The 27,475-nt window shown below is 48.3% G+C and overlaps 5 protein-coding genes across 5 annotated transcripts; 3 read left to right on the forward strand and 2 right to left on the reverse strand.

The window, feature by feature from the left end:
* Positions 1 to 296: 296 nt before the first annotated feature.
* On the forward strand, positions 297 to 3,803 carry FSUBG_12514 (adenine phosphoribosyltransferase; the record flags this gene model as incomplete). The annotated part of the gene is made up of 1 exon (XM_036677311.1): positions 297 to 3,803. One exon carries the CDS (start codon positions 297 to 299, stop codon positions 3,801 to 3,803), a length of 3,507 nt encoding a protein of 1,168 aa, XP_036532016.1.
* A 2,603-nt stretch (positions 3,804 to 6,406) lies between these two features.
* Positions 6,407 to 8,110, reverse strand: FSUBG_12515 (uncharacterized protein; the record flags this gene model as incomplete). Its single annotated transcript, XM_036677312.1, has 2 exons — positions 6,407 to 7,400; positions 7,452 to 8,110. 2 exons carry the CDS (start codon positions 8,108 to 8,110, stop codon positions 6,407 to 6,409), a joined length of 1,653 nt encoding a protein of 550 aa, XP_036532017.1.
* A 1,799-nt stretch (positions 8,111 to 9,909) lies between these two features.
* Positions 9,910 to 10,605, reverse strand: FSUBG_12516 (uncharacterized protein; the record flags this gene model as incomplete). The annotated part of the gene is made up of 1 exon (XM_036677313.1): positions 9,910 to 10,605. One exon carries the CDS (start codon positions 10,603 to 10,605, stop codon positions 9,910 to 9,912), a length of 696 nt encoding a protein of 231 aa, XP_036532018.1.
* A 1,496-nt stretch (positions 10,606 to 12,101) lies between these two features.
* On the forward strand, positions 12,102 to 14,516 carry FSUBG_12517 (C6 transcription factor; the record flags this gene model as incomplete). The annotated part of the gene is made up of 7 exons (XM_036677314.1): positions 12,102 to 12,152; positions 12,463 to 12,655; positions 12,891 to 13,186; positions 13,241 to 13,260; positions 13,396 to 13,675; positions 13,730 to 13,926; positions 14,024 to 14,516. 7 exons carry the CDS (start codon positions 12,102 to 12,104, stop codon positions 14,514 to 14,516), a joined length of 1,530 nt encoding a protein of 509 aa, XP_036532019.1.
* A 6,565-nt stretch (positions 14,517 to 21,081) lies between these two features.
* FSUBG_12518 (Sentrin sumo-specific) lies at positions 21,082 to 23,184 on the forward strand (the record flags this gene model as incomplete). The annotated part of the gene is made up of 3 exons (XM_036677315.1): positions 21,082 to 21,132; positions 21,183 to 22,421; positions 22,480 to 23,184. 3 exons carry the CDS (start codon positions 21,082 to 21,084, stop codon positions 23,182 to 23,184), a joined length of 1,995 nt encoding a protein of 664 aa, XP_036532020.1.
* Positions 23,185 to 27,475: the final 4,291 nt, after the last annotated feature.

The raw sequence follows: 27,475 nt of genomic DNA on the forward strand, positions 1-27,475 counted from the left end.
AGTTCCACCCATTATCTAACGAGGACTTAATCATCTCAATAACTCCCGGAGCGAACATTTCACTAATAAGAGAAAGCATAAGAATAAGAATAAAGTTATTTGATTGGTTAGTCAAAAATCGATACATGCTCTTGGATAAACCCAAGATTCTGACGCTTCTATTACACCCAGCATCAAGGCAGATAAGAAGCGGCAACAGCTCAGGTCCGTATTTACACTGTTCAGCTAAATTCAACCAACATCCATACGCAATCATACTCTATCATCCCTAATAACATGAAAGAGTGCAAGCTGCTATGGCCACTCTCGACATCCTGAAGCAAAGTCTTAGGCAGGCAGCGGGAGCGACAGCATCGCATGCAACCCAGCCGTTGTCCAATGTGGAGTACAGCGCCGGTTTCGACATCCTTATGCAAGGCTCGGAATCGATGACATACCAAAACTTCATTGTCCCTCAACTCTCTTCGCTCCTAGACCGTTTACTGAACTCGCGGGGCCGTATCTCGGTACTAGAAATTGGGCCAGGCCCAAAGAGCGTTGTTGGATACTTGCCCTATTATATCAGGCGCAAAGTCAGGAGATATGTTGCATTCGAGCCTGATGACTTGTTTGTTTCAAGATTAGATGATTGGTTTCACCCAACCTCAGGACCAGAGCCTCCTCTGCCATGTCTAGAACGCCCACCCGATGTTCATCAGATGCCATTCGCACCAGACAACGACAACAAAAACACAAAGAGCAGTACCAGCTTTGGGACAGGTGACGCTGGGAATTTCGATGTCGTGATATTCTGTCACAGCATGTACGGCATGAAACCTAAACGCCGATTTATCGAGCAAGCACTGGAATCACTTGAAGAGCACCCAGAACCGGGAATAGTGGTGGTGTTCCATCGCGATGGCGACTTGAACCTTGACGGCTTGGTATGTCATCAGACCGCGTCTTTCCCTACTGGGGTCGCTCGGGTAGCAACCGACGATGAGACACTGGACCGATTTACTTCTTTTATCGCGGGCTTTGCCTTCCGAGATGCGACAATTAACAAAGCCATTCGGGGTAAATGGCGTGAGCTGTGCCACGCACTGGGTCGTCGTGAAAAAGCACACCCCGACCATCTCTTGTTCAGTTCGCCCAACGTCATGGCAACTTTTACGAAACATGCATTTGCATTGCCGGACTTGATGGCGCAGATGCCATTGGTGAATCAAGCCAGGAGAATTAAAAACCAGGAGGCCTGTCTCCACCGTCCCGCATCGATTGTTAAGCCGACACAGATTCAGCACATCCAGCAGTGCGTGAAATGGGCCCTTGAACAAAACGTTGGCCTTACTGTCATAGGTGGAAGCCATTCCGGCCAGTGTCTTTGGCCAAACGTCGTCGCCATCGACATGAGTGCTTTTGATCAAGTACACACGGTAATAGCTGAGAGGGATGGAGGAGAAACCAACTTCGATTCTACGTCCCTAGTTGTCGCGGAAGCTGGCTGCAACACCGGAGACATTATCCGCAAGACTATGGCAGTAGGCTTAACAGTACCGCTTGGAGCCCGCCCAAGTGTAGGCTCAGGGCTATGGCTGCAGGGCGGCATTGGGCACCTGGCCAGGTTGCATGGACTTGCGTGCGACGCTATCGTGGGTGCTGTAATGGTCAGCGTTGCCTCTGGTCAAGTACTATCCGTCGGTCGCGTACCAAGAGAATATCGACCGACCGATGCCATGCCGTCAGAAGTCGAAAGTGATATTTTATGGGCTTTGAAAGGCGCTGGAACGAACTTTGGCATCGTTGTCAGCATTATCTTTAAAGCTCATGCGGCACGAACGTATGCCGTCCGAAACTGGAGTATCCCCCTACATGGCGGTCATGAAGCGCGGCTCAGGCTTCACGAATTTGATCAATGTACCAGAACTCTCCCCAGAGATTGTTCCGCGGATGCGTATTTGTATTCAGATGACGCGCAGATACATCTTGGCGTGACGTTGATCGAATCTTCTACGACTAAAGTTCTTCCCCAACCGCATATGCTCTTAGGCTCAGCATTAGGACCGGAAGATACTCTTGAGACCGTCGATGGCGTCGGCCTGTTCGAAACTGAGATGTACATATCCGGTATGCACGGTGGACACGGTGGTGGCAAGACGTCCTCATTCAAGCGGTGTTTGTTTTTAAAACAAATCGGGGCCATGGACATCGCCAATGCTTTAGTAGCGGCCATGGAGACTCGTCCGTCTCCGCTCTGTTATATTCATCTGCTTCAAGGAGGTGGAGCTGTCAGCGATGTGGCCGATGAGGTTACCGCTTTTGGCTGTCGAGACTGGGATTTTGCCTGCGTGATAACTGCTGTCTGGCCTCGTGACCAAGGCGGAACTGAAGTTGCTATGGGTGCCCTGCAATGGGTGTATAACGTCGCCAGAGACTTATTGCCCCTGAGCAGCGGAGCTTACGGTGCCGATCTCGGGCCAGATCCCAGAGACACGGCGCTGGCGGCCAAGGCCTTCGGACCGAACGGACCGCGCCTTGCCGGGCTCAAGCAGAGCTTAGACCCGCGTAACGTGCTGGCTTACACCTGTCCACTCCCAAAACCACCAATGAAACAGAAGCTAATTATTCTTGTTACGGGAGAAAGCGGCGTCGGTAAAGACTACTGCGCTGATATTTGGGTCTCCGTGTTTCCTACATGTGCCCACAAACACTGCAAGGCACGCAAGGCCAGCATCAGCGATGCCACCAAGCGAGAATACGCAGCAGCTACCGGCGCAGATTTGGATTCTCTGCTAGGCGATCGCACTTATAAGGAACAACATAGACCAGCATTGACGGCATTCTTCAAGGAACAGATGCGCCAACAACCTCGGCTGCCCGTGAAGCACTTCCTGAATGTGGTGTCTGATGCAGCAGATATGGATGTGCTAGTCATCACTGGGATGAGAGATGAGGCGCCGACTGCAACCTTGTCGCATTTTGTTCCGAACAGCAGATTGCTTGACGTTCGTGTCACAGCTAGTGAAACGACGCGACAAGCTCGCCGGAAGTGCCAAGTCAATGATGATGATGGACATGACTACCAGTGCAAGAATGACAATCGTGGCAGTAATGGTAGTAATTCTACGTCTAATTCGACCACTTTGGACTACTGCCATAGTCTTGTCTTTGACAATGAAGCAACGGGGGACAAAGCGGTCAGAAGGTTTGCGGATAAATACCTGCTTCCACTCCTCCATAAGGACGTGGAGCGACTAGCTAGTATGGTGGTTCCTGTGCCTGACTTCCCACGCCCAAACATCGAGTTCCGACATGTCCTCAACATCGCCCAACAGCAGGGCGGGTTGGCTTTGTGCACTTCTCTGCTACGAACTCAGTTCAAAGGTGACTGGGGTAAAGTCGGTGCGGTGGCCTGTTGCGAAACGGGAGGCTTCGTGTATGCATCGCCGTTAGCCCAGCAAGTCGACGTCCCCTTGGCGCTAATCCGCGAAGCCGGCAAGCTTCCCCCACCCACCGTTTCTGTCAAAAAGCCTTCGTCGCATATCTCGGACTCGGGATCTAATGATCTAGGAGGGAAAAGGATTGAGATAAGTCAAGGTCTGATTCCTAGGGGCGCATCAGTGGTGATAATAGACGACGTACTTGCCACGGGAAAGACACTTTGTGCAGTACTTCAACTGTTAGCTGAAGCAGGCATTAGTAATGAGAATATCAGCATCATGGTTCTAGCTGAATTTCCAGTTCACCATGGCCGGGAACTACTGTATCATCGTGGATTTGGTGGCATCAGGATTGAAAGCCTTCTAGTTTTTGATGGGGTCTAGCTTGCGAGAGAAACCCGGGATCTCGAGAGTGTAGAGCTTCACTAGCCGTTTGATAATACGAACTCGTAAAGGGATCAATTTCTGAACCATTCTCCATACTCAGCTGCCGTTATCAGTACCGAGTCTCCTCCAACTCTTTGATATGCTCAGGTAGCCCGCCCTTTTCCTCAGCCTAGTACCTCAGCCCGCCCTTGAGGCAGGAAGAGAAACCAACCTTTGATCGAAGTTTCTGTTCTCTTCTCACTCAAAATCCTTCACAGGAACAACATTTTGTAAGAAAATTTAACATAGTCTTGACGTAGTCACAAAGAAGGAATAAACGAATTATGCATGGAAGAAACTGAGAACCTATGATTAGATAAATCAGCTTAATTATAAGTATGCAGGTGTCACCTAAGTACAGTGCATGTTAAAATATAAACCCTAGCGGGACTCCTAATCCTAAGCTTCCCAGAACCGCTTTTCTCCATCGTATGTAATTCCTCAATCAACATCGGCCCTTCCTACAAGTTAGGCACCTAGTCTGCTATTGTCTTTCACCTTCTTTTAGCCATTGTCTCATTAATTGTAAACACGAGTCATGGCAGAGCCTTGTATATTGCCTCTTCAGAATACCCTCAGGGCTTCGAACTTCTTGCGGTCCACCTGCACATCTAATATTATATAAGAGATAACGGCTGATTTGCCTCACTATTAAGTGTTTTTAAAGACATTGGCTTAATTCATATTTACTCGCTCCTGCTGACTACTACTTTGTTTTAGAACCATCGCTTGTTCACAGCTATTGCTAATAATGAATCTGTCATTTGAGCAATTGCAATCGTTTGTAGCATAAAGCTTAGGCCTGCTACATAGTTCAATATCACATTTAGCGACTATGACTTCCATGGGTTTACAGGGCTTGCATAAAACCCAAATATGGCAAAGGAGATATCGTTTTCTCTTTCCCCTAAAAAGCATCATGAAATTTCTTAACTAGCTAGTGATGCAGAGGATTCCGCCTTGTCACTCAATGCACATGCTATAGGAATATTGTTTAACTCGTCTATCCCCAAAACGGCCCGTTGAGGTCGACATCCTCAATAATGCCAATGGGTACTCATCGTCCTCTCTCTCCTGGCCGCATAAATCGAATTCTCCTTCTTGATCCCCATCACAATCCGTCAGAACCAATAGGAATAAAGCTGAAGCCTTAATACGTCTGTGGCGCGCTCATTGGGAATCAACCAACTGAATGTGACGGCGATCAGCTCCTAATTACGGAAAACTGTTAGGCCGCACACTGAAGTCTGCGCCTCAAGAACAAAGTACGCAAACTTGTTTTATTGGACAGCAACTCAAGCAGCAATGCAAGAGAGGAACCACTAGCTCACGCTAATGGGCGACGTTTATGTATATGCAGAGTGAGTGCTGATTTGGCTTGGTCATGGTGACGATAGAATCATGACCTTCACCGAGCGCGTACACTTAAAAAAGCTCTGCTGTGCGCAATATCCGGCCATGATCTACGGCCAAACTGAGGTGCCATGGGAAACCTTTGCCGCATGCATAGACTGGAAGGGATAAAGATATATCGACGAGGTTCCAAAGCATATTTATCTCCCATATGTCGAAACGACAAGCTTTCACGGGCTGCTAAGATTCCTTACTGATGGATCAAAGCTCAAAGATGGCTCGCGAGTACCTGGGCGGACCGGCCCTGTGCAAGGAGCCCTTTTTAGATTCTCAAGAGGCCCCAAATCTTCACAGCTTGAGGATAAAGTCTACGCATTCTATCAAGCCCTGACTAATCTTGGAATTGTTTTGCTAGACCCGGATATTTTGTAGTCTGTCCCAGAGCTGTATAAGGAAACGACGTGCCTTCTCATTGAGTAAGCACGCTCTCTTTGGATCCTGGAGTATTTGCCCAGTCGATCAAGAATGGGCAAGTTGCCATCATGTGTCCCAGACTATAGCAGGCAATTTGGCCTCCAAGCCACAACGTGGTACTTAGTGTGGGATCTATTCCAGGAGGCCAGACCATCGAAGGCATCAAAGGACAGCTAAAAGTGCGTGCAATACGTCTCGATGTCGTTCCGGCGTTTTCAGGCCAAATGCCTGATATGGACCAGACGAATATGGCATCACAAGTCAGGCTCGAGAAGATACAGTACTGCGATGCTATGAGACAATGTATAGCAGGATGGAATTCGTCGTCGGTCTTGACGTCCCGTTGGTCTACGACGAGCATGCGAAGGACACCATTAATATTCTAGGCACAACATACCCTATCAGGGCCATGAAGCCGGTCGAGGCTGTCATGCCAACGGCTTTGGCCAGACTTGTCGCCCGAGCAGGAAACCCAACCGACTATGAGAGCCTGTCAGCATATATTTAGGCCCTTTCGGTAGTATGAACGATTCCTCATCTATGGAGCAGCTAAGTTATTAATACATTCCCTAACTATAACAGCTCTTTAAATATTACAGAAAATTATATAAAATAGGTTATTAAAAGTAAAATAGCTTAGTAATTTTATCTTATAAGATAATTATTTTAAACTTTAAGACTAACTATAGTAAGAGTTTTATAGTAAATTTAAAGCATTTAAAAAGAAAATAACCCTAAGCCAAGATAATCTCTTTCCAGACAGGCCCTGGTGTAAATGAATCATGAATACGGTCTTGGTAAATGTATCCCATACCACGTCGCTCTGCAAGCCCCTCCTTGTATTCAAGCAACATCACATTACAGCAATAGCCATCCATGTCCGCGTGGTCCGAAAGTACAATTACATCGTGTAGGTCTGATGAGAAGAACACTGTGAAGTCATCAAATCCGTCAACAAATAATACACCACAATCAGTGCCAGACTTGCCCTGGACTTGGCACTGTCCAGTGAAAACATCGAGCTTGGTGAGTTTCAGGCGTAGTGATAACGTCCAAAACTGCAAGAGAGGATATGGTGGCAGCAGCGAAGGAAGGGGAGGTGTTTCGGTGGGTGCTGTGTGTGTCGTGGGGAAACCCGAGAGAACCAAAGTATCAAATCTTGGTCTTTGTCGGCAGCCGATACGAGACGCATCATCAGCAGAAATCTGGCCGCTTGCAGTAGGATCCCTAATAAGACTTATACGTCCTGACGGAAGTCGCTCATACCAAATGATCCATGTGCATATTGAAAACCATTCGTCTCTCCTCGGTGTTTCGACACTGATATGCCCCTGCCAGCCGCACCAAGAATAACTTGGAAAGCCAGGACGGCGATGAAGGCAGGATCCTCGAGCTTTGAATAGGATGAATACATCCAGAGCTTCAGTAGGAAGTCCTTGGATAAAACGATAATTCATCTTGACTGAGAAACGGCGCATAATACCTGCCATAGCTCTTAACACGTCGTTTTGATTTGTGAGAGCTCTAGCCATGTAGTTCTCTAGTATGGTAGCGTAATCATACACTGGATCTTCCATGTGAATTGCATTATGTATATGCCCAGTCTTTGGTCTTTGTTGTTCGGACTGGTCAATGACGGCTTCTGAACAGGCCATGTCCCCGCATTGAAAGAACACTTTATTATCCAGAAAGTAGAGAGCCCGCCGACTCAAAGTCTGCTCTTGGAATCTATAATAGGATGTAAGTTGAGTAGTGAGGAATAAGCGCAAGGGCACCTACGTCCATCCTCTTGAGCTGTAGGATGATGCGTTGAGCAAGGTAGACATTTCCATATATAACCCCAAACTAATTCCGGGCTTAATCTCGATAGTTTGCTTTAAAGACGGCCGACTTCGTGCTCGGACTCCCGGAAGGCCTGCATTGGCGTCATTCCCAGAAGCAGCGATGATCGTCAACAGGGAACGTTCGTAGATCAGGTCCATAACATTAATGCCTCTCTCAAGGTCCTCCATATCGTTCTGGATCAAGCATAAGGCGTCTACCCATAGATACTGTACTCCCAGCTTCCTGGTCAGTTCCATGGCGTCGCGGACAGTTCTGGGAAGTCCATTCAATCGTTCTAGAGAACCAGGAGTCAAAAGACGTTTCATACTCAGTTGAGTCAGCCTAATGTTTTTAACGGCACCCCAAATATAGCTTAACGCTAGATAGGGAACAACATCCTGGACTTCGACTAAACAGTTTTGTTGAACATCGAGTAGGCGCAGGACGTGTAGACCTGGAAATGCCGAGTTGAAAGGGGCATATTCCAAGGAACACTCGCCTCCATGGGTTTTCGTACATTCAGATAGCCACTGCAAGACTCTCCGCACGTCTATTTCGGTCTCAAGGAGAGGAAGAAGGTAAAATATGTCTTGGTCAGACGGAATAGTTGACATTGTGTGAGAGGAAGTCTTTGCGGCGAAAGAGATGAAAGGGCGAAAGATATTGTTAACAATATAAACCGGGCGCCTCCCCGGTCCATAACCTACCCAGCTCAATGTCGCATGTGAACTGGGTAAGTCGTCTCTGAAAGAGTTTATCCGGCGTTCTTGGAGGTAAGCGCTCTGGATCAGTTGGCACAGAGGGCAAGGGCTGGCAAAGATACGAGGCCAAGATCCTAGTTTGAAAAGTTGGTGTTTCCGGGAATTGATCTCCTCGAGACTTAGTGGCACTTTACTGCAGTATTCGCAGAGTAGACTCATAGCGACTAACTGGCATTTACTTGCAAGATCTGCTCTCAGAAGTGTCTAGATAAAGAGGGGTAGAATGTTGGACAAAAATGTCCAACTAGTCGGCTCGAGCCATGGGGAGGGCAGCTAATTTAAGTTAAGTTTGGTTGGCCGCCTTCTGGTAAGTCATTGGCTGTATTGTTTTTATCCAGATTGGAATAGTGTTCTATTTTTAGAACCAGCTACTAGGCGCGCGGCACTGCGAACAACACAACGCAATACTGTTGATATCTCTCCCTGCCTCTTGCTTGAACGCAATTCTACTAAATTTCTTCAAAGAGGTTGTATAAAGCTTTAACTACTCTTTAAATTAATTCTAGTACTAGCCGTTGCCATGCTATAAGCTATACATTAGCTACTAAGATAGAAAGTACTCTACTGACCGCGGTCGAGGTGAGGACAATACTTCCTGTGATGATATGCGCCATATACATACACCAAAGCCATTGCCTCTGGATTTAACTGTACTGTCAGACTTGTCGAAGTCATGCTTCAAATTGACCAGCGCCGCAGCTTCGTTCTAAATGCAGGTTATGCTATTACTGGACGCTTTCATGCTTTAAGATGGTCGCATGTTTAGGCCAGCTACCCGGTACATTCACGGTTTATTTATAAGATCTGACTGGGCTAGTCTAGTGCTCCGTGTACGCCCTTGTCATGGAGCACAAAACGGCCAATCATACGATGTCTGGTAGACCCACTCGGACATATTTTTGAGGGGAAAAAAAGGCCCTCTTGGATTTGAGCGCTATTCTTGTCTGTGCGCACCTGGCTCAAGGGTACGCGGCCATCCCGTTGAGCATTTGTCTTCTGCTCGAACAATCCTTTACTCGGTTCAAACGAACAAATCTAGGGGAAGAAAGATAACTAGATATCAAGGTACCCCTCTTCGGTGGATATCATCCTCCGTATATCGGTAGCCCAGAGAGTCGCGTCCATCGCTCTCTGCGAGGTTCAGAGTGGCAGCAAGCCGCTATGATATCAAAATCTAGTAAGTTTGAGACCTTTAAAACAGGAAACTACATGATGTAATAAGATGATATTTCAACAATATGTAGGAAAGACTTGCGGACATTAATATGCTATTATTACATGCTTTCCGCATTAACAGCTGAGAGCCCCGTATGGGCTCAGTAGTTGAGCCCTGTCAACAGAACTTTCAGGACCACCGCCCGGCGATGAGTCATCCAGTTTTCACGGACTTTTAAGGACAATTGAAGATAAATTAAGAAAGCTTGACAGAATAATATAGAGCCTAGCTTAAGTGCATCCGGAGAAGCTAGATGGCATTCTAGCGAGGCGGGCGCTGTTCGAGCAGAAAGTAACTTATGGAACCCACCTGACTGGCCTTGCGAACTACTGCCAACAACTCCCAAGACTGACTGGCCAAGACACAGTGCACCAGATTCGCGCCTTGTTAGATTGGTGTGTTAAGTCCCAGCCACACAAAGGTCGCCTGTCAAGATTCAATAGGTGCGTTGACGCGTATCGCAAACTATTGCATGAGTGTACCGCATGCCCCGCAATAGTGTTGAGTGGACACCAATACCCTCTAGAGCTCGCGCTCCAGCCTCAGCGTTAGCGACAGAGGAGAAGCAAAACTCCTCGATAAGGTCAAAGGAGGCGGTCAAGCCATGGCCGTATTCTTCCGTAAGTTGAGAGGTCATGAAGTTGTACTGGTCTAACTCAGAGACGTAATTGCAGCGGTAGTCGACGCAGCCATTGACGGCAGATAGAATGGCAGTCGCCTGCAAAGTCTCATATGATTTGCGAAACTCAGTGCTATCCTGTCCATCCGGCCTCCGGACTAAGCGGACTAACATAGCACCGTCAGCAACGTGGGGTGCAGGCTGCCACTTATCCTGCGGCCCTCGAACGATGACCTCGTGGACTAGCACGAACTTCATCAGAGAGCAGTCCAAGAAACGCCTCTCATCTTGGGTAAGGATCTTATTGAACGGTGGGCTATAGATATTAGCGGCTCCTTCTTCAAAGCTTGCGCGGCGTCCATATGTTATCACTGTCATTACGTCAAAGGGCTTCTTCAAATCATATCGGGCCGTGCCGCTGCGATGCCAGGCCGGATAGAGGCGCCGGAAGTCGTCGTGCTTGGGGACATTGTCGATGATGAGGTCGAAATGAGTGTTTTCGTAGTACTCCATGAATACCTTGCAGTCCATGCCTGTATGGCGCCATAAGAAGTAATGAGCTTTGGGCAGCTTGAAAGGTACGGAATTCGCAATTCCGAGCTGGATGTGCGCGTAAGAAAGGAAGCAGATGACAACAGCGACTGAAACACGAGAGGCAAACTGTATTTTATCACCTTTACCAACGGCCTTTCAGGATCCGATCTCGGGCCGTGAGAGGCAGCCGCGTTTCTGTACCAGAGAGAACCAACAATAACACAAACTAAAGCCTTGTTCGTACGTTCTTAAGGGCCAGAAACACGGAAGGCTGTAAGAAATGGAGACACAAACAAAGGTAGCCAGCGCGAAAAATGAGTGAAAGGGAAATGAGCAGATAGCTATGTTCGGCTTGGCGTTCCTCATGAGGCCGAACAAAGTAATTTACGAAAAGTGATGAATTCTTCAAATGTGGTCATTTCCATCAGGCACTACTTTCTACAGCCCCCCTGCATATGGCCTCGGCTTACGAGCTATAGAACGGAGGTACTAAAGACACCACTAGTGACCTGGTGAAAGAGCTTCGTTATAGAGCTATACGTCCGGGGTCCATTGCACTGAAGCTTGCAAGAGTCTGGAGCTGGTTGTCCTACAGTGTGATTCAGGCTCCATGTGGCTGGGCTAGGTAGATGCAGCGATTCAAGCGTCCTGACCCCGAGTGCCATGTTCGCATCCTGCGGTGTGATGAACAATAGTCTCTCCAATTGTTAAGTAACCTGCTCTCTGCGATAAGGTTGTCGGTAGTTAAAAGAGGCTTTAGCCCCCAGCGCACAAAGTTAAAGAACACCAATAAACACATACAGGCAAGATACTCATTGCCCGTAACCTGCTCTCATCGAACCATTGGTAGCTTCTTTCGGTCCGAGAGGAGTAGAATCACCCCCTCATGCCGAACAATTGGAAGTGAGAGAACTAGTTGTGAAACTGGATTCGTTGAACATTAATAGGCTTTCCAGTCGCCGAAAATATCAATTATCACCTTCCTGATCTTGACCAGTTCCAGAATAAGTGCTATGGGGTGATCTGCGTGGACATATCTATCTGTAGAATGGCTATAGTGTAAGTATTGAACCCCCGCTCAAAGGCCCACTCTCGATGCTTTGGATATGTCCATAAAACTCCGGCTTTGGATTGCGGAAAACGGCCGAGTGCCGTTGTCCGCGAAAGCGGAGCTAGTGGGCCAGCGACCCTACACCATTCATCACTTGGCTGACTATGGACAAAAGGGATTCTCGGAACTCACCTCCATCACGACCTGGAGGTCGACAAGGGCCTCTTTGGTAGTTGCTTCCTAGCAAGCCACGAGGGAGTGATTGTGTAGGTATATGTAAATGTCATGTCGTGAAACGACTTCTTACAGTCAGGACCGTCAAAGGCCAATGGGCCCCTTCGTCATGTGCCTGTTTATCCGGGCAACTCCACACACTGCATAGCTATCACATCCAACGAGAGGGCCAACCTGCAGACTTAACCAAATGGCTGGACTCGAGTCTCCCAACGAGCGGGTTTCGTTTCTATCGCGTGCGGTATCTCCCCTCTCCCCACACCTCGCACTTCACTCTCTCAGGCTAATGACACTAGTGCCAGAATTGCCGTCTCCGAAAAATACGTGCAAGGTTCCAGATTTCACCCAAACCTGTCGCCTAACTTCTCCTAGACGCGATGCAGTAAAGCTATACCATGCATAAGCTGTCAGCTTCTAGGCATAGAATGCAAGCCCACACCAAGACCTATTAAGCAGCGGCCCCGCAAAACTGCTTCTAACCATTGGGTGTGTTTCTGCTGCTAGGTCATAATTCATGTACTCAATTGGCTAATTTACACAGTGAATCGCAGATCGAGGCAATCCAGGAACGCCTTCAAGTCATCGAAAAGGCCTTTCTGGATGTCTCAGATAAGCCCAAAAACCCAAATGATGCATCTCCCCACTCCATCGCAACGAATCATGAGTCTCCCGCAAGTTTCACTACATTCGAAGAAGACTCTTCGTTTATCAAGGAGACATCAGAAGCGAGCAGATCTGCGACTAGTATAGTAGGAGGTAGTGCAAGTCCTGCAGTGATCACTACCTTGTCGTCACTGCAAGACAGTTTGTCCAAGATCGAGTCTGCCCGTCAGACCTATTGTGCAAGTACTAATCAAGATATCAGAGGGGAAAAGACAGATATTCTCCCTATCGAACTGATCATTGCTTTAGTCAATAAAGTAAAAGGTTGCCCTTGTGCCGACCCATCTTGTGCACGGAAAGAGCTGATCATGCCCAGTCACCACGCCATTGTGCGGCGTCACGAGTAGCTGGACCGACCATGGTCAACTGGAACGTCTTTGCCAGAAGATATACTTTCCAGTTAGAGAAGTCCCCTCGGAGTCGATGGCCTTGATGCATGGAATGCTATTTAACGTCATCCAAGAGTTCTCTCAGCACAACAATCCAGTCTTTGCTGCGTACAATCTCAACGACTGCGCCGATCAATGCAAGAGGAATTTCGATCAATATTTAGAGCGCTATGAAGGCCTGGTGATACCGACACTCGAGAACATCCAGACTGTTTCCATGGCCGTACATACCGACTTCCCTCGATTGCATGCAGATTTGGCTAATGATCTTCTATAGGCATCGAGGGCCCAAGACTAGTCCAGACTTTGGTTGGCTTGGACGTATGTTTCAATGGGGCAGACTATGTGCCAGAAACTCGGCTATCACAGAGAGTCTACCTATCAAAATGACACATTGGAAGCTTCCCAGTCGAAACGGCATACGTTGTACAGCCTCTACGTAGTCAATAAGACCCTATCCCTTGTGTTGGGGCAAAGTTCCAATTTTAACGATAATGACATCGACGTTGAGCCATTTTCGATTTCTGAGAACCTAAAGCACTGGCCCTGGGACTTGTACACTAATATCACTATCCGATTCGCAAAGATACAAGGTGAGGTCTATGATAAGCTCTACTCAACAAGCACAGCCAAGCACTCTCAGCGCGAACGATCACATATCACCCAAGACCTAGCTATGCGGATAACAAGCCTGCGAGAAGAGCTGCAGTCGGTAGGACCATTCCATATTTCAACCTCAAAGCTGTGAAGTCTAATACATGAGTAGCTCAAAGCATCCGACGCTTGCTATTCCGACGTGCTGCAAATGGCGATGGAGAGCGCTGACCTTATCACCTACGCCGTCCTAACGGTAGTGTACCGGGCTGAACTGGGCTTTGTTGACTCTGTCGAGATATCTTCACGGTGCTACAACGCTGTGAAATTCAGTCTTGAGAGCCACCTTAAGTGCTTCACCAGCCTTGAGTCACGAAGCATCTACCAATAGATGTACTACGTCAGAACGTAAATCTCGTCTTGTTATCTTATTGCCTTTGCCCGAATTAAACTGACCTGTTGGCAGCACTCTCCTGTACCCATCCCTTACACCCTATGTCATCGTTTTCACACATGCCATAGCTACATCCGACGAAATTGGCATCGCACTCCTTCAGGACACGGTGAAACCTCTCGCCCGCCTTCAAGACCTTTCTCCAGGCTCCCGTCGTCTCTATGAAGTATGCCGGTCCTTTCTGAACGCTGCAGAAGCCATCATTAGCTCACAAAGAACGGTTGATGGTCTGGAACAAAACGAGAATGGCTCACTGATCTTCACCAAGAACTCTTCTGAAACTCGGTCTTATGGGCTGGGTTTCAATGAGGGACTGCCTGCAACCTGGAGTGACGATGCGAGCTTTGGTACTGTGGCATCTGGCTCTTACAATGGCTCCAACTCGGATACATTGCAGTTTTGGTCCAGTTGGCTTGGATCAACTCAATTCATCACAGATGCATTGCAATTGGACTTTACGGACGGCGGGTTGGGAGGGGCGTCTTACGAAGAATATTGGAGCTGATACAAACGGGGTCGATATTTATGTAAATGAAGTATACACATATTCCTAACTCTCACTTGATAAGCCCATACCATCTATTCTCTATTTTTGTCGGCGCATATTGATTCGCCCCACCCCGAAGCAAGGGGTGTGCTCGCAATATGATACTACCAACGCCACGTTCTCTTTCTCGCAAGAGGGGTGTGCACGTCTCCCTTTATTCAGGGCCAGGCGATATATTGTTAGTCGGGATGGTTTGTGGATCAACGATGAAATGCATGACTCCTGCTTACCTGTAAGCACCCATGAAGTACGTACTGAGCTTTCGAAGTTGCTCTGTATCAGGTCCTAGTCTCTTGATGTACTGACTAATCAGTCAAACGATCCCTTCTCATCATACTTTCTTAGTATACAATTATCAAGCAAGTGGCCCTATCTACATCTAAATCTCTGACAAGTGCATAATTACACTACACCAGAACAGTGTATCAACTGCTTAGGCCCCCACGAGGCCAACTTTCAAAAGTGCCCAGCTCGGCTGAAGAAAGTGCAGGACATGCTCTAGCGACCCACCAATGAGCGATGAGGATACGACCAGACTGTTGGCACGGAGATATACCGATCATGACGTCTGGCATAAGAACTGGAGTCATATCTGGAAGCCCAATAATGTGATGACATTACATAACATGGCCAACCGATCATTTGTGATTCAAGTCTTCCGGGATGTTTCTCAGTGCCATTTTCGGATGTCTACCCAAGGCTACCATTGACGACTGAAAGCGAGGGTCTTGAAGCACCCAGACCCGTTGGCATCTTTTCATCATCTGTGGGATGGAGAGTCACAGGAGGCTGTCGGTAGTTAGCAATAGGCTCTATCTCGAGGAACCTCTCGATGCGCTCCAAGCACACATAAGCAGTAACCACCGCTGCTACCGACTGAAATATCTGTCCTAGGGGGTTGGTGAGTATCGTGATGAATGAGAAGGATACAAGCTCGAGAGTATCCAACCTTTCATTGAAGGCATGTAAGACAACTTGAGACATGGCAGCCGGGACAAATGCAACAGTAGCAATCATAATCAGCAGCCAACTAAATTCCGATACGCTTTACACAGCCTTTAAACTGCTGTGACAATTTCCGTGAATCAGGGTCTCGCTAGAGTGCGCTGGGCCTCCCTTTTCAGTGTCACAGGCCCCTCTTTGATCGAAACTTCGGGAGACGGATAAGCTTGGATTAGACGCACAATTGTGCGGGCCTCAACATCCGTCAGCACCATGGAGAGCACGTACGCCCGTACCGCCCCTCTTTCTCATTTGACTCGAGTCCTCCAACAAGGCAACCATCAGCTCTTCTTGATAAGACTCGCCCCCCTTTCCAGTCAACGTACGTCACCCAACCAATCATGGGCTCGTTACTACATTCAATCACCCTCGATCCGGCTGAACGTATAAAGACACAGAACCGAATAGCCAAATAAAAGACACGGCTTCATGCAGGTACTCTTGACTGATTCATCTAACCAGGTTCATTGCAGTTTTAACAATCCGTCGAAAGTCTAACGCTCAGACAACCAAGGGACCAGGGAGGCGGCAAATACAGCTGTTGCCAACTAACATATATCAATCTTGACTACATCAACGCAGCAAGCCATGAGTATACGCCCAACTGCTGTAAGTAATATCATCATAGGCCAACAGGCCTGCACCGTTGCAACAGGAACGCGCCGTTTCTAATCCGGCTTGCCGTCTCTCTTCTACATTCTACAGGACATTGCGTCTCAATCGCTCCATGACACTCTACGTGGGCTTATCACCTTTGGACATGTCAATCTCCACGAGGCTACCTAACCCAACTGGCCCTGCAACGGCACTCAGCTCACTACCGGGAGCAAAACGAAATTTGCTGAATGCCCTCAAAGCTTCTCGAGTAATTATCACGGCAAACACAATCGTAGATATTAATCCCAGCCATGAAACCAAAGCCCAACGTCTGGACATGGATTGCAGACGGTGGCGACCAGTCACAATTCTCCTTGCGGGCAACAACCACCCCAGATCCACCAGCGCCAGACATCCAAAGTCCAGTCCGCATAGTTGTGAACATGGCGAGCCCAACACATCCATGTAATACTGGTGTGGGAATCTTGACTAGAACCGCTGGTCTGCCTTTTGGCTGCTGAGACCTAGGAGCCACTAAATTGCTCAGTGTAGCACTGATTTCTGTTCGCTGCCAGTATATCACTGGGGAAGTGCAAAGCTCATCCACATCCTGCAAAACGATGTCAGGATACGAGTAGCTTTGTTGCACTCTTCGGTGAGTGCAGTCGGCCACCAGGCTTCGCATCCGAGCTTGTTTGAAAGCCTCTTAAGCGGACCGCCCTACTTGTTAATTCCTGTCAAAACCTTATCTCCTAAGGACTGCTTTCCGGAGTCGGATAAGCTCTATCCTGGCCCATCTGGCCGGAAGTCCGACGTTTTATTCAAATAGGGCGATTGAAGCGTAAAAGGACCCGGACGCTTTTGTTACTGTTTTACAGACACTGGCTATATAACTGCTTCTCCAGACAATGAACGTGTGAATATCTATTGGCATCTTCTAGGGCTAGCTTGCGCTTACTTCGCACTTCTGCGTGTTCAATTATGGTTTGTTCCAGGAGGTCCGAGGGGCGTAGTTCCGCGAGACGCATTGGTAGGACCCTATATCCTTGTGCGCTCACACTGCCGATCCTGGTTCTCGCTATTAAGGAAATCCCTAAAGACGATGATGAACTTTCTTTAGCTTGGCATGTGCCAAGATTATGTGTTTCTTCTACACAATGACGCGGCGGGTTTCCCCTATATCGATTTACCAGGGCCGAAAAGTCCACGGAGCTGCGGAACCCTCGGGGTCAGAAATGTATTTACAGATATCAACAAGATCGACAAGGTAGACCAGAGAATTGCATTAGTAGCATTATACAATCATATGTGCTATCTAGCGCTGGACTACACCGTATACCAGGCTATCATCAAAACTATCATCGTTATCTGAGGTTTTGGACTTACTGCACTTCATATGTTAATCAATAAATAGACCTACTCCTTATGCCTTTCCTAAAAACCTTCTTGCTCTTTGGTTTTCTTACCACATATGCAAAATGCCAGTCCTCAGGCCAGGCCGGAGGCTTCAACGTGACGCCGGAGATTGGAGAGAAGCTTGGATGCGGATCAATGTGTTAAACGCTTATCGATATCGCTAACACCGCTGACTTGGCAATCACTGGAACTGACTTTGACTATACCTTTTACGAGACAGCCGCTAATTTCTTGTCGTCACGTCCTGGTGATCTGCTCAAGCTTGAACCCATAAATACCTCAAGCTTGGCCATCGATTATGGGACTTCGATTTACCGCTTCCAATACACGACCTGTGACCAGGATGGATCTTCAGTGCCCTCAACTGATTTCATCGCGATTCCTTTGTCTGTGCTAAAGTCTAAAACTTTTAGGCCTGTCGTCTACGCCCACTCCAGCATAGGAGTCTCTCGAAGCTGCGCTCCGTCAAACGGACCTGGCTTGTTCGAATCCGCCGTTTGGGGTCCTCTCGTTGCTCGCGGATATGCTATCATTGCTACGGACTTTGCTGGCCTTGGAAACAATCACATAACACACAAGTTCAGCAACTACGTGGCACATTCAGAGTACTTGTATTATTCTATGGTCGCTGCGAGAGCTGCTTTCCCTGGCCTGTTCACCAAAGAGCGGGCATCTACTGGTATTTTCCAGGGCGGAGGCCGTGTATGGAAACTCTCGGAACACCCATTAGTTCAATGTCCAAGCTTGGGGTACTTGAGCGGGATTGCTGTAAGCTAAGTTCTGTCCGCTGATTTAAGCTCTCAGCCACAAGTCTCAACTGCAAATAACACATCTAGCTCACAACTGTGACCCCATCTTCCACATCATATGATTATGGCCTGTACTGTATCGACACCATCTTTACCAAGGCTGATCACATGGATTTTGGGGCGACCGCCGAACTTCCATTGGCGGCATTGGCTGTAAAGAGAATGTTTCCAGAATACGACCACCACTTCCTCGGGAAGACTTTGAAAAAGCTAATAGGACTCGTGGACGAGCTTCAGCTATGCATGAACGCTATCTTATCACTAGTTCTTGACTTGCCAATTGAAGAATTGCTCTCAGTGGACGGTATGAAAACTGACAAATACTTTCGAGAGTTAGGGTTCGGGTTATGACTCCTTCGACTCGAAGAGTAAAGCTATCTTTGGACCCTAGATCGGAGTAGACCTAATTAATCTGAGAATGACGAATTGCAGCGAGAAAGAGACAATTTTCTGCCACCAATAGTCAATATCACATTCTTCATCACGGTCAACAAGGCGACAATCACAATGGTCATGGACGAGCTACTGCAAGCTTTGATATAAGCCTCAACGATATCTCAGGATATCTTATCTTGTTTGCGCTACTTTTAATATGTCTACTCCTGTTACAAGGTTTATAGATCGGCAGAGCAGGTCCACGAAAAACACAACGCGCAATCACACTACGAGGCCCCCAAGGCACATGGCCGTCATTCAGGGGAAGGGAAAGAACTTGAGGTCACGTTACATTCTCACCGCCACGGTATTCAAGGCCGTATCTCGTTGCGAACCTTTACAACAAGCATGTATAGTCTAGACCTTGACTTGGAATGGATCTTAATACTGTTTTCAATCTCAATCCATTCCCACAGCAATCCGTTTGCAGAGTCAATCCAGTTGTTGAGCATCTAGCCTCCTTTTATATAGATTTCGCCTAACTTAATGCAATCAGAACGGCTTACGAACAAATCCATTATAAACTTGATCTTGATAGCCATGAGGCCTTAGCGATCGAAGACCACATTACCGCCCTGAGAATGTACTTCCCCCCGTTGAGACTTAAGGGAAAAGATACTGCCAGGCATGACTCTGAGAGCTGCCTTTGCTACGCCATCGACTGATACGTCAACGCTTATCGGTAGACATGTCGATCAGAGACGAGATACCCCACCTCATAATGAAAGCTGATCTTCGTGAAGCCATGGAAGTCGAATAGGTTCAGGTTGCCGAAACCAAAGTTCATAGGACATGATTAAGTTAAACCATGACTGAGGTGTACGGCTTATTGTCACGGGTGGCGATTGTGAATATAACAGCCACATGATGACAGTATGAAATACCAGTGTTACACGAACATGCTGAAGATGAGGGATCTTGGGGTACATCTTTGTGTGCTTACGGAACAGGTGACTGGCAACCATGAGTTCTGGAGGCTGGCTGCTGGCTCGATAGTCTGAGGCTTAGGTATGATACTGGTGTGAAGTTGACGGGGCTCTGGTCCAAGTGTACTGTGGCATTCCGCTAATGGTTCTCTTGAAACCTGACCATAAATTCCAGGTACCTCACGATTAGTAGATAATAACTTGAGGCCCAGTCCCTAATCTCATGTGATCCGTTAACCGATCCGAAAGACTCATCGTGAACCTCGGGGTGGGCTCGCTGTACAAATGACTTGTAGTTAACCTTTGTTTGTCACTGACATAACCTCTGGGCCTAGGGAGCTTTGCTTCAGCATCGCTGGCCTAGAGCACAGTTGACGTCACGCATTGAGTAACCGCCATGGAGAGAGCGTGGCATCGATGCTGCTGATATAAATAAAGCTTCAACCCGATTTTCAAGTTATAACCTCGGTAAGGTCCACGGCCAAGTTCTAGTCGACGGGAGCATGGCCACGAAAGAGCAGCCTCTGCAAAGAGGCGGGGAGACTGACTTTGGCCTGTTTGGACGACGTTACAGCTCCAAGGGTGTGATGAGAGGAGCTGTGTCAGCTCTCCCGGAGCTTTAAAGCTTGGAGCGGTAAATCACGTTAAGAGGATGATACAATCCACTTCAATGTAAGTGCCCGACAAAAGACAAACAGGGTTATATAACGGCTGGACCTAATAGACTTAGGGTAATTTAGGTTAGTTTAGGGAACTCATAACCTTCTTATTGTAAGTAATTAAAGATCTAGGGAATATAGACTAAACTTGGGTAACTCTTTGCTGAGTACTTTTAACCATACTCTTCTAAAGTCATATTGCCTTACTCTTTCTGAATATCAAGCGGTTGCTGTCACACTGTGGGTAGCCCAGCCCAGCCTTCTCTGATCGTTCTGATTAAACTCACTACGCGAAATGGATAGCTTGATAAGGCCAACGCAACCTCCACCTTCAATTCAAAAAAGAAGGTTCTTTCAATCAAAGCTGGAATGCTCGTTGTGACTAATCTACAGAGTACACTTTACACGGATGCAACACTTCGTTTTTTAACGTTGCCTACCTGTGCAGCTGCAGTGGCTTGTGCTCACAGGAGGTGTGGCGGTAGTTATGGCTGTGGCTCCTGTGGCTGCTGTGGCGGCCACCAAAAATGACATCAGGGTGTCAATTGAAAATCAACCTGACGTCATTCCGCCCCAATTATTAATACCACGTCCCCCAGTCGCGTCTTGGGTCGCCCGCGTCTCTTGTCCACAACACCAAGCCGATATTGGCGGGATTCATTATGAGTGGTCCTCCCAAATGGCGCCTGGTACGCCGCCTCGGGCTGCTGCGCCCGATGGAAAGGCTCACGTGAGCATACGACCTACTCAAAATCCTCGTACGAAGCTAAATGTTCAAAGGTAAAGAGGTTCATCGATCGCGTTGTGGACGACTCCCCCGAAGCGAATGTCGCCGCGGCCGACATCGTCAACCGTAACCTTCAACAGCTCCCTGCGCCCGAGCGCCGTGAGGTCCTCGATGGCCTCGTCAAAGAGGCTCCCAAGCTCCGAGTAATTCAGCACCAAGTCCGAGAGCACGGGGCAAAATTCCGCCGCGCGGCCCGAAGAGACGAGCAACTGACCTACCTCGACGAGGCTTGGGGCGGACGCCAAAATTGGGCGCATCCGACATTCATGCCCCGAATAACAGAGAGCGTCTCAATCAGCACTACGGCGCCCCTTACAACAATAACCAAGCTTGCGCTCAAGCATCATGTTGCCTTGCCCGACCTATGGAAGCCCGGCGGCGAGCTGCACGATGCGGCGTTTACATACGGCGAGCACATTCTCACCAAGGATAAGGCTGGTGCGGCCCTTCGCGCATTCAAATTGCGAATCGGATTGAACCCAGGAACGGGCGGTCAGCTTGACGCCCGTGACGAGACCGATTATCCCCAGTCAGAATCAGAGTCAGAATCAGAATCAGAATCAGAACCAAAGTCGAGGGACTCGGAGCAGGACCGTACTGCGAAACGCCCGAAGCACGCCGTCGAACGTTCTCCTTCTGTGGAGGTCGGTCGCCGTGAGCGGCCACCTCTCGACCATTCAGATGGATTGTTTTCCCCTAGGCAAGAGATCCATTTTGATGACGATGGCTACGAGGCCCTTGATGTTTCCTCCCCTCACCCACGCCCCTCGCCCTCACCACTCCGCCGCCGTCAGTCGTTTCCTTCATCGATTCTTGATCATGATGATGGCCCTGCGGATGAAGAAGACACCAGCCAAACGACTTCACAACGAGCCCAACAGCAACTCCAAGATCCCGCCGCACAGCTGACAGACGACGTGCTCAATCTATTGCTACAGCACATCACACGCACCAGCAGAAGCCCTAGTGCAAAAGTCCTCGACCCGCTGTACATTCAGGTCGATAAGTCGCACCGACCGGCAGCCGGCTTTGCCAGAGTCTGCGAGTCCAACGAGGTCATCTACATCCCCCTTCACCACAAGTACCAAGGTGAACATTGGAGTCTTGCCGTATTGCGCCCGAAGCAAGCTTGCATCGAGCATTATGACAGCCTTCACAGCGGACAACGTGAGACTCGGATCCAGGGCTGCTTCGAGAGCATACTTGATCGTTCTGTCCGCCTTTCGCGTATGGTAAGTTGAGAGTCATTGGTCTCGTTGGCCTCGTGTGCATGCTGACCACTCTCGACAGGCTTGTCCTCAACAACAGGACTCGATCAACTGTGGAGTCTTCGTTGTCTGCTTTCTCGGCTTTCTACTCAACAAGCTCCGCTTTCCCACTTCGCTAGACCCGTCGCCCACAAGACAAAAGCTCCTGAACATAGTCCTCAATCCAGACGATGAACCAAGTACTGGTACTCAGAACGTGACTTTCAGAAAGGAACAACGTGAGCCCGCTGCTTCGATCCAAGATCCAGAAACAGCTTCTATACCAAGCAGTCATCTTGCCGCTACGAAATCTCCTCCACAGAAAACAGTCCGATCAATTCCCCAATTCCGAGAACGTATCGCCCAGCTTGAGATTGAGATCGACACCCTGTCGGCACGCCTCAGCCCTCTCATCCAGAGAAACGCTGTGTTCAACACGGTCCCGAGAGCCCTCGCACAGATGGAAGAGGCACTGAATACGGCACAACCGTTCGGCACCCCGGGGTCTTTCTGGCAGTCTGAAGAAGAGGCTAGCCGTGCAAACAACATGCTCGCTGCCTACCGTGCTGTGGAGAAGCTGGCTGGCAGTGATCCACAGAGTGGTGCTGATGAGATCGCAGCTCTCCAAGCGCAGCTTGATAATGCGAGAGCGGAGTTGCGTGAGGCTCGGCGTGTGTTCAAGGAATTGGCAAATGCTAGTTTGGCTGCTTCTTTGTCTTTGGTACAGGAGTCGAGGAGGGGTGAATAGATAAGACTGGAACTTAAGAAGAGAATGGTAGAATAAACTTAGACAAGAGTCCTACGCTTAGGCTAAATTATATAAGTCTTTTCATCACTTAGTATAGAGGTTCAAAGTTCTGTAAAGTTCTATAAAGTTCTGCCTAAGTTATCCTATATCTATCCACTGGTTATGACAAGAAATCTGCCGGTTGTTTTAGTCGAGGGCACAGTGAGCTGGAGTGACGATGTAAGGTCGGTTTATTGTAAAGATCTTTCTTAGCTATCATGGCGATGTTATTCTGAACTGTCCCTGCTTGCCTATCACGTGCAGTTTGTCGGAAGCGGAACTGCTCGTGAGTACTGCCAATGATCATTGGTACAGCTGCGTACTTCTTCTTCCGGGCCAATATCTCTGCACTGGCGGTGATGATACGACCGTCAGGTGGAGGGAAATAGGTTAGTGCGATTCCGTGATATCCCAGATAGCTAGGAATCTCGGCTGTGGCATTGAGAAATGTTTCGTAATCAAGTCCACGAAGACAGTCTAGTTTCTCCTTGTCTGGGACTGCACATCAACCCGCTTCCTGGACCACTGTATCAAAAACGTTCTGCGCCTTGACGCCGTCAACTGGCTCCGCTGAGGTCAGCATGCCGCTGCTTATGATAGCTCCCCTGAATGAAGGCCGACCCTTGTACTAGTTGTTGCTATCGTAAAGAGCCATGTGGTTTAAGACACTCATTGCGCCCGCGCTCTCGCCGAGATTGTGACTGCGTCTGGGTCACCGCTAAAGGCTGCAATATCGTCCTCTACCTATTCCAAGGCCAATCTCTGATCAAAAAGGACCAGGTCGGCTATACTATCGGCAAGCACCTACTTCTTCCTAGGAAGCCGAAGCCTTCAAGGTGGTAGTTGACACCTACGAAGATGAACGGCTTCCCCTGAGATACTGCCTTGGGGATCAACATCGAGGCGTTGCAAGACTGCGCAGTCCCCATCTGGAAGCCTCCGCTATGCATTCACAAAAGTATAGGGAGCTACTGATTGGACTTAGTGTTCTGTAGTCGCATGACCGAGACGGTCAGGCAGTCTTTTGTTTGGCCCCCAATGCGCCAGCAAAAGAAATCGCTTCCATGACGTTTAATAACCACGCGATGTGGTTGAATATTGGAGATGACTCTGAGACTGTGAATTGTGGATAGGAAGGGCCAACAACGTTGGCCTAATCGTGCCAAAATCTTGAATGGGCTTTGGTGGCCTCAGCCGGAGAGGACCAATTGGTGGTTTGGCGTAGGGTATGCCGCGAAAATACTCACCATCGTCGACCAACGACCCGATGACAGCAGTGGAAAAAACTTTAACTGAGGGAGTCGCCGAAATGACATCGCATGAGTCAATTGGCCCAGCCTGTACAATGCCGAAGAGCGTGGCACAAATTGAGATGATATCTTGTGACTTCATTGGAAATGTTTTATAACCTCAACTGGCATGCCAAGATACTGGTTCAGAGTGAAATGTTAATAACTAGCAAGTTGGTTTTATAAAAGCTCATGAGTGTGGTCTATATACTGAGAGTGACTATATAGATTGCTATGAAGTAAAAGTGATCTAAGGGTGGATTGCTAGGGACTTTGTGTGATCATGGTTATCCGATATTGGATCGCCGTAGTCCCAGTGATGCAATTGACGAGGATCCATGTCGTGGGCAAGCTGATCCTGGCGTAATTGGTGGAAGTTGAAGCTCTAAAGTATAACTGTGTTGACTCTATAACCCATCCTCCTGGCCGATGTGATTTAAATCGCCTGCAAGCAATTCCTAGGTACTATACAAGTCTACTAGCCCGATAGGATGGTTTCGGACGCCTTTTCGCTCAACATATAGACGCCAATGACAGGGAAAGCACCAGAAGACCTGGGGAAAGCACTAGCATCGACAACTCGCAGGCCAGAAACACCACGAACACGGAACTTGGAGTCCAAGACTGAGTATTTGCCAGAGCTGCGGCCGATGGAACAAGTACCAATAACGTAATGACCGAAGATATTCTCGCGAATAAAGTCCTCGTCATTGCCAGCGATAGAGCAGCTTCCATCGGCACCGACAGTACCTGCACAGGGTGGCCACGTGATATTATAAGAAGCGAATGGTGGCTGGACGCGGTTGAAAGCGCGGCGACCCCAAGCAACGAAGTCCTTCAAAGCAGCTATGTCGTCGGAGGAACCTGTGCCGTTGAAGTGTCGAAAGTTGATTTCAGGTGTCACGGTCGGATCGGCCGAGCGAAGCTTGAGGTATCCGGCCGTGCTGTTACCGTGTATATGGACGCCATGCATGCCCCAGGTCGTTGGGGGGTCATCCCAAGATTGTCCGGTATTCCGGGGCCAGAAGCCACGGAATCCGAAAGAACCAAGGAATATGGCAATATCATGCTCGTCGTTGGGGGTGTGATTGGTCTTGAGGAAGGCCAGTTGCATAAGAACAGGCTGAGCGTATGGTCCCTTGCCTTGAAGGTAAAGTGCAAGACATGGATCGCCAGGAGCCCCAAAGGTGCATTGGGAGCGAGGACCCCCAGGAGCAGCAGAGTAATCGAAGGCCTGGGCACCGTGTCCAATGACAGCAAGTTCGTTGTGGTCCTGCATATTGCGGCCAACACCTGGACTATCGTCGATAACAGGGATCTTCAAGGCCTTAAGGTCTGCAGCTGGTCCGATACCACTGAGCAGCAATAGCTGAGGTGTACCGAATGATCCACCACTGAGAATGACCTCCTTTCGGGCATGGACCCTGCGTGACACCTTCTTGCTTGTCGCAATATAGCGAAGGTCACCCTGAAAGCTGCTTTTGCCTTCTAGGTAGTCGAGACGAATGGCGTGCGGCAGTGAGCCTCCTCGTGGCTTGTCGAAGAGAACCTTGGTAGCGTGAGAGTTGAGGCGGACTTCCAGGGGATACTTCTTATTACCCTTCTCGTCAACGGCGCGCAAGGTGTCGAGAACTCGTGTCCTCGAGCTATAGCGGGCCCAGGTAGCATTGGCATGAACAGGTAGTCCCGTGAGGCCTGTCATCTGATCTCGTTCGGGGTTCAAGACTTGGTTCGGGTCTACATTCAGTATGTTTGCCAAGTCTTTGGGGTCTTGGCCCGCCTCGGCAGCCATGGCCTCTAGAATTGCAGTTGCTTGGGGTGAAGAGTGAAAGACGGTCCCATTGCTTAGAATCGTCTCAACATATCCGTCGAAGACGTGACCTGGTGTACCACGTTGGCGGTATTCATTCTTTTCCAACTTGATGAACAATTCTCCCATATGAGTAGAACTAAGATTCGATACGTTAGCTTACAGAGTTCCCAGAGATGACAGGATGGAAAAAGTAGACGGGTTTGGGGATTACATACTTCCATGAATCATCGCCAGTGAGGTTCTTGATATACTCCCAGTCGCTATTAGCCGGAAGAAAAGTAAGGCCAGAGTTAACAATAAACGATCCTCCAAGTTTTGCGCCACGGGGATATTAGATACCAACAATCTCTGCTCCCTGCGGTACAGAGCTTCCTGGACCAACCCACAACTTTCCGTTTAGAAGCTTCCATATAAGATGCTGGTACTTTTTGGTCAACTCGACATCGTCGTAATGACGGACCCAGTACGTCCATGTCAGGGCAGTGGTATCGGCGGTGTTTGTCAATGCCATCGAGTTCGTGATCATAGCATCACTAGCGTCGCCACCAGCCTCGAGCAAAAGAGTCTTGAAGCCAGCTCGGGCTAGGTTGGCCGCCAGCGGGCCACCGCCAGGACCGGAGCCGACCACCACATAGTCGTAAGTGTCGACCGAGTTGGCAGTCTTTGCCAGGGCAGAGACGGTACTGGTGAGAGGATGTTGCCGAGTTTGGAGGCTGCCTTCCAGAGGGTTATAAAACGCATGGCTATATAGCAGTGCAGATACTGAATATGGTTGTGATATAAAAGAGATAGAAGATAACTTGGGATAAAAGATGGATGTGATGAAGGATGAAACCTCCAGATAGATGGAGGACACCTCCGTTGGAATACTTATAGCATAAGGTATTAGAGAAACTTGGACAATTAATTTTGCTCTTAGAACATAGGAATAAGGTTATTAGTAGTTGAAAAGGCTTTAGCCCTTAGTATATAAAGGTAGAGAACACTAATAAATATATATAGGTAAAATATTTATTACCTGTATTATTACTTAGGATTTTAGTTTTAGCTAAAAGGTTATTATTTTAATAACTAACTTTAAATATATTAAATAAATAATTACTATTTCTTTATAAAATTAATTAGGCTTAAAGTATATAAAATATTAAAA

Source organism: Fusarium subglutinans (assembly GCF_013396075.1).
Source record: "Fusarium subglutinans strain NRRL 66333 chromosome Unknown NRRL66333_c0000272, whole genome shotgun sequence".
In the NCBI taxonomy this organism is placed as follows: Eukaryota; Fungi; Ascomycota; class Sordariomycetes; order Hypocreales; family Nectriaceae; genus Fusarium; species Fusarium subglutinans.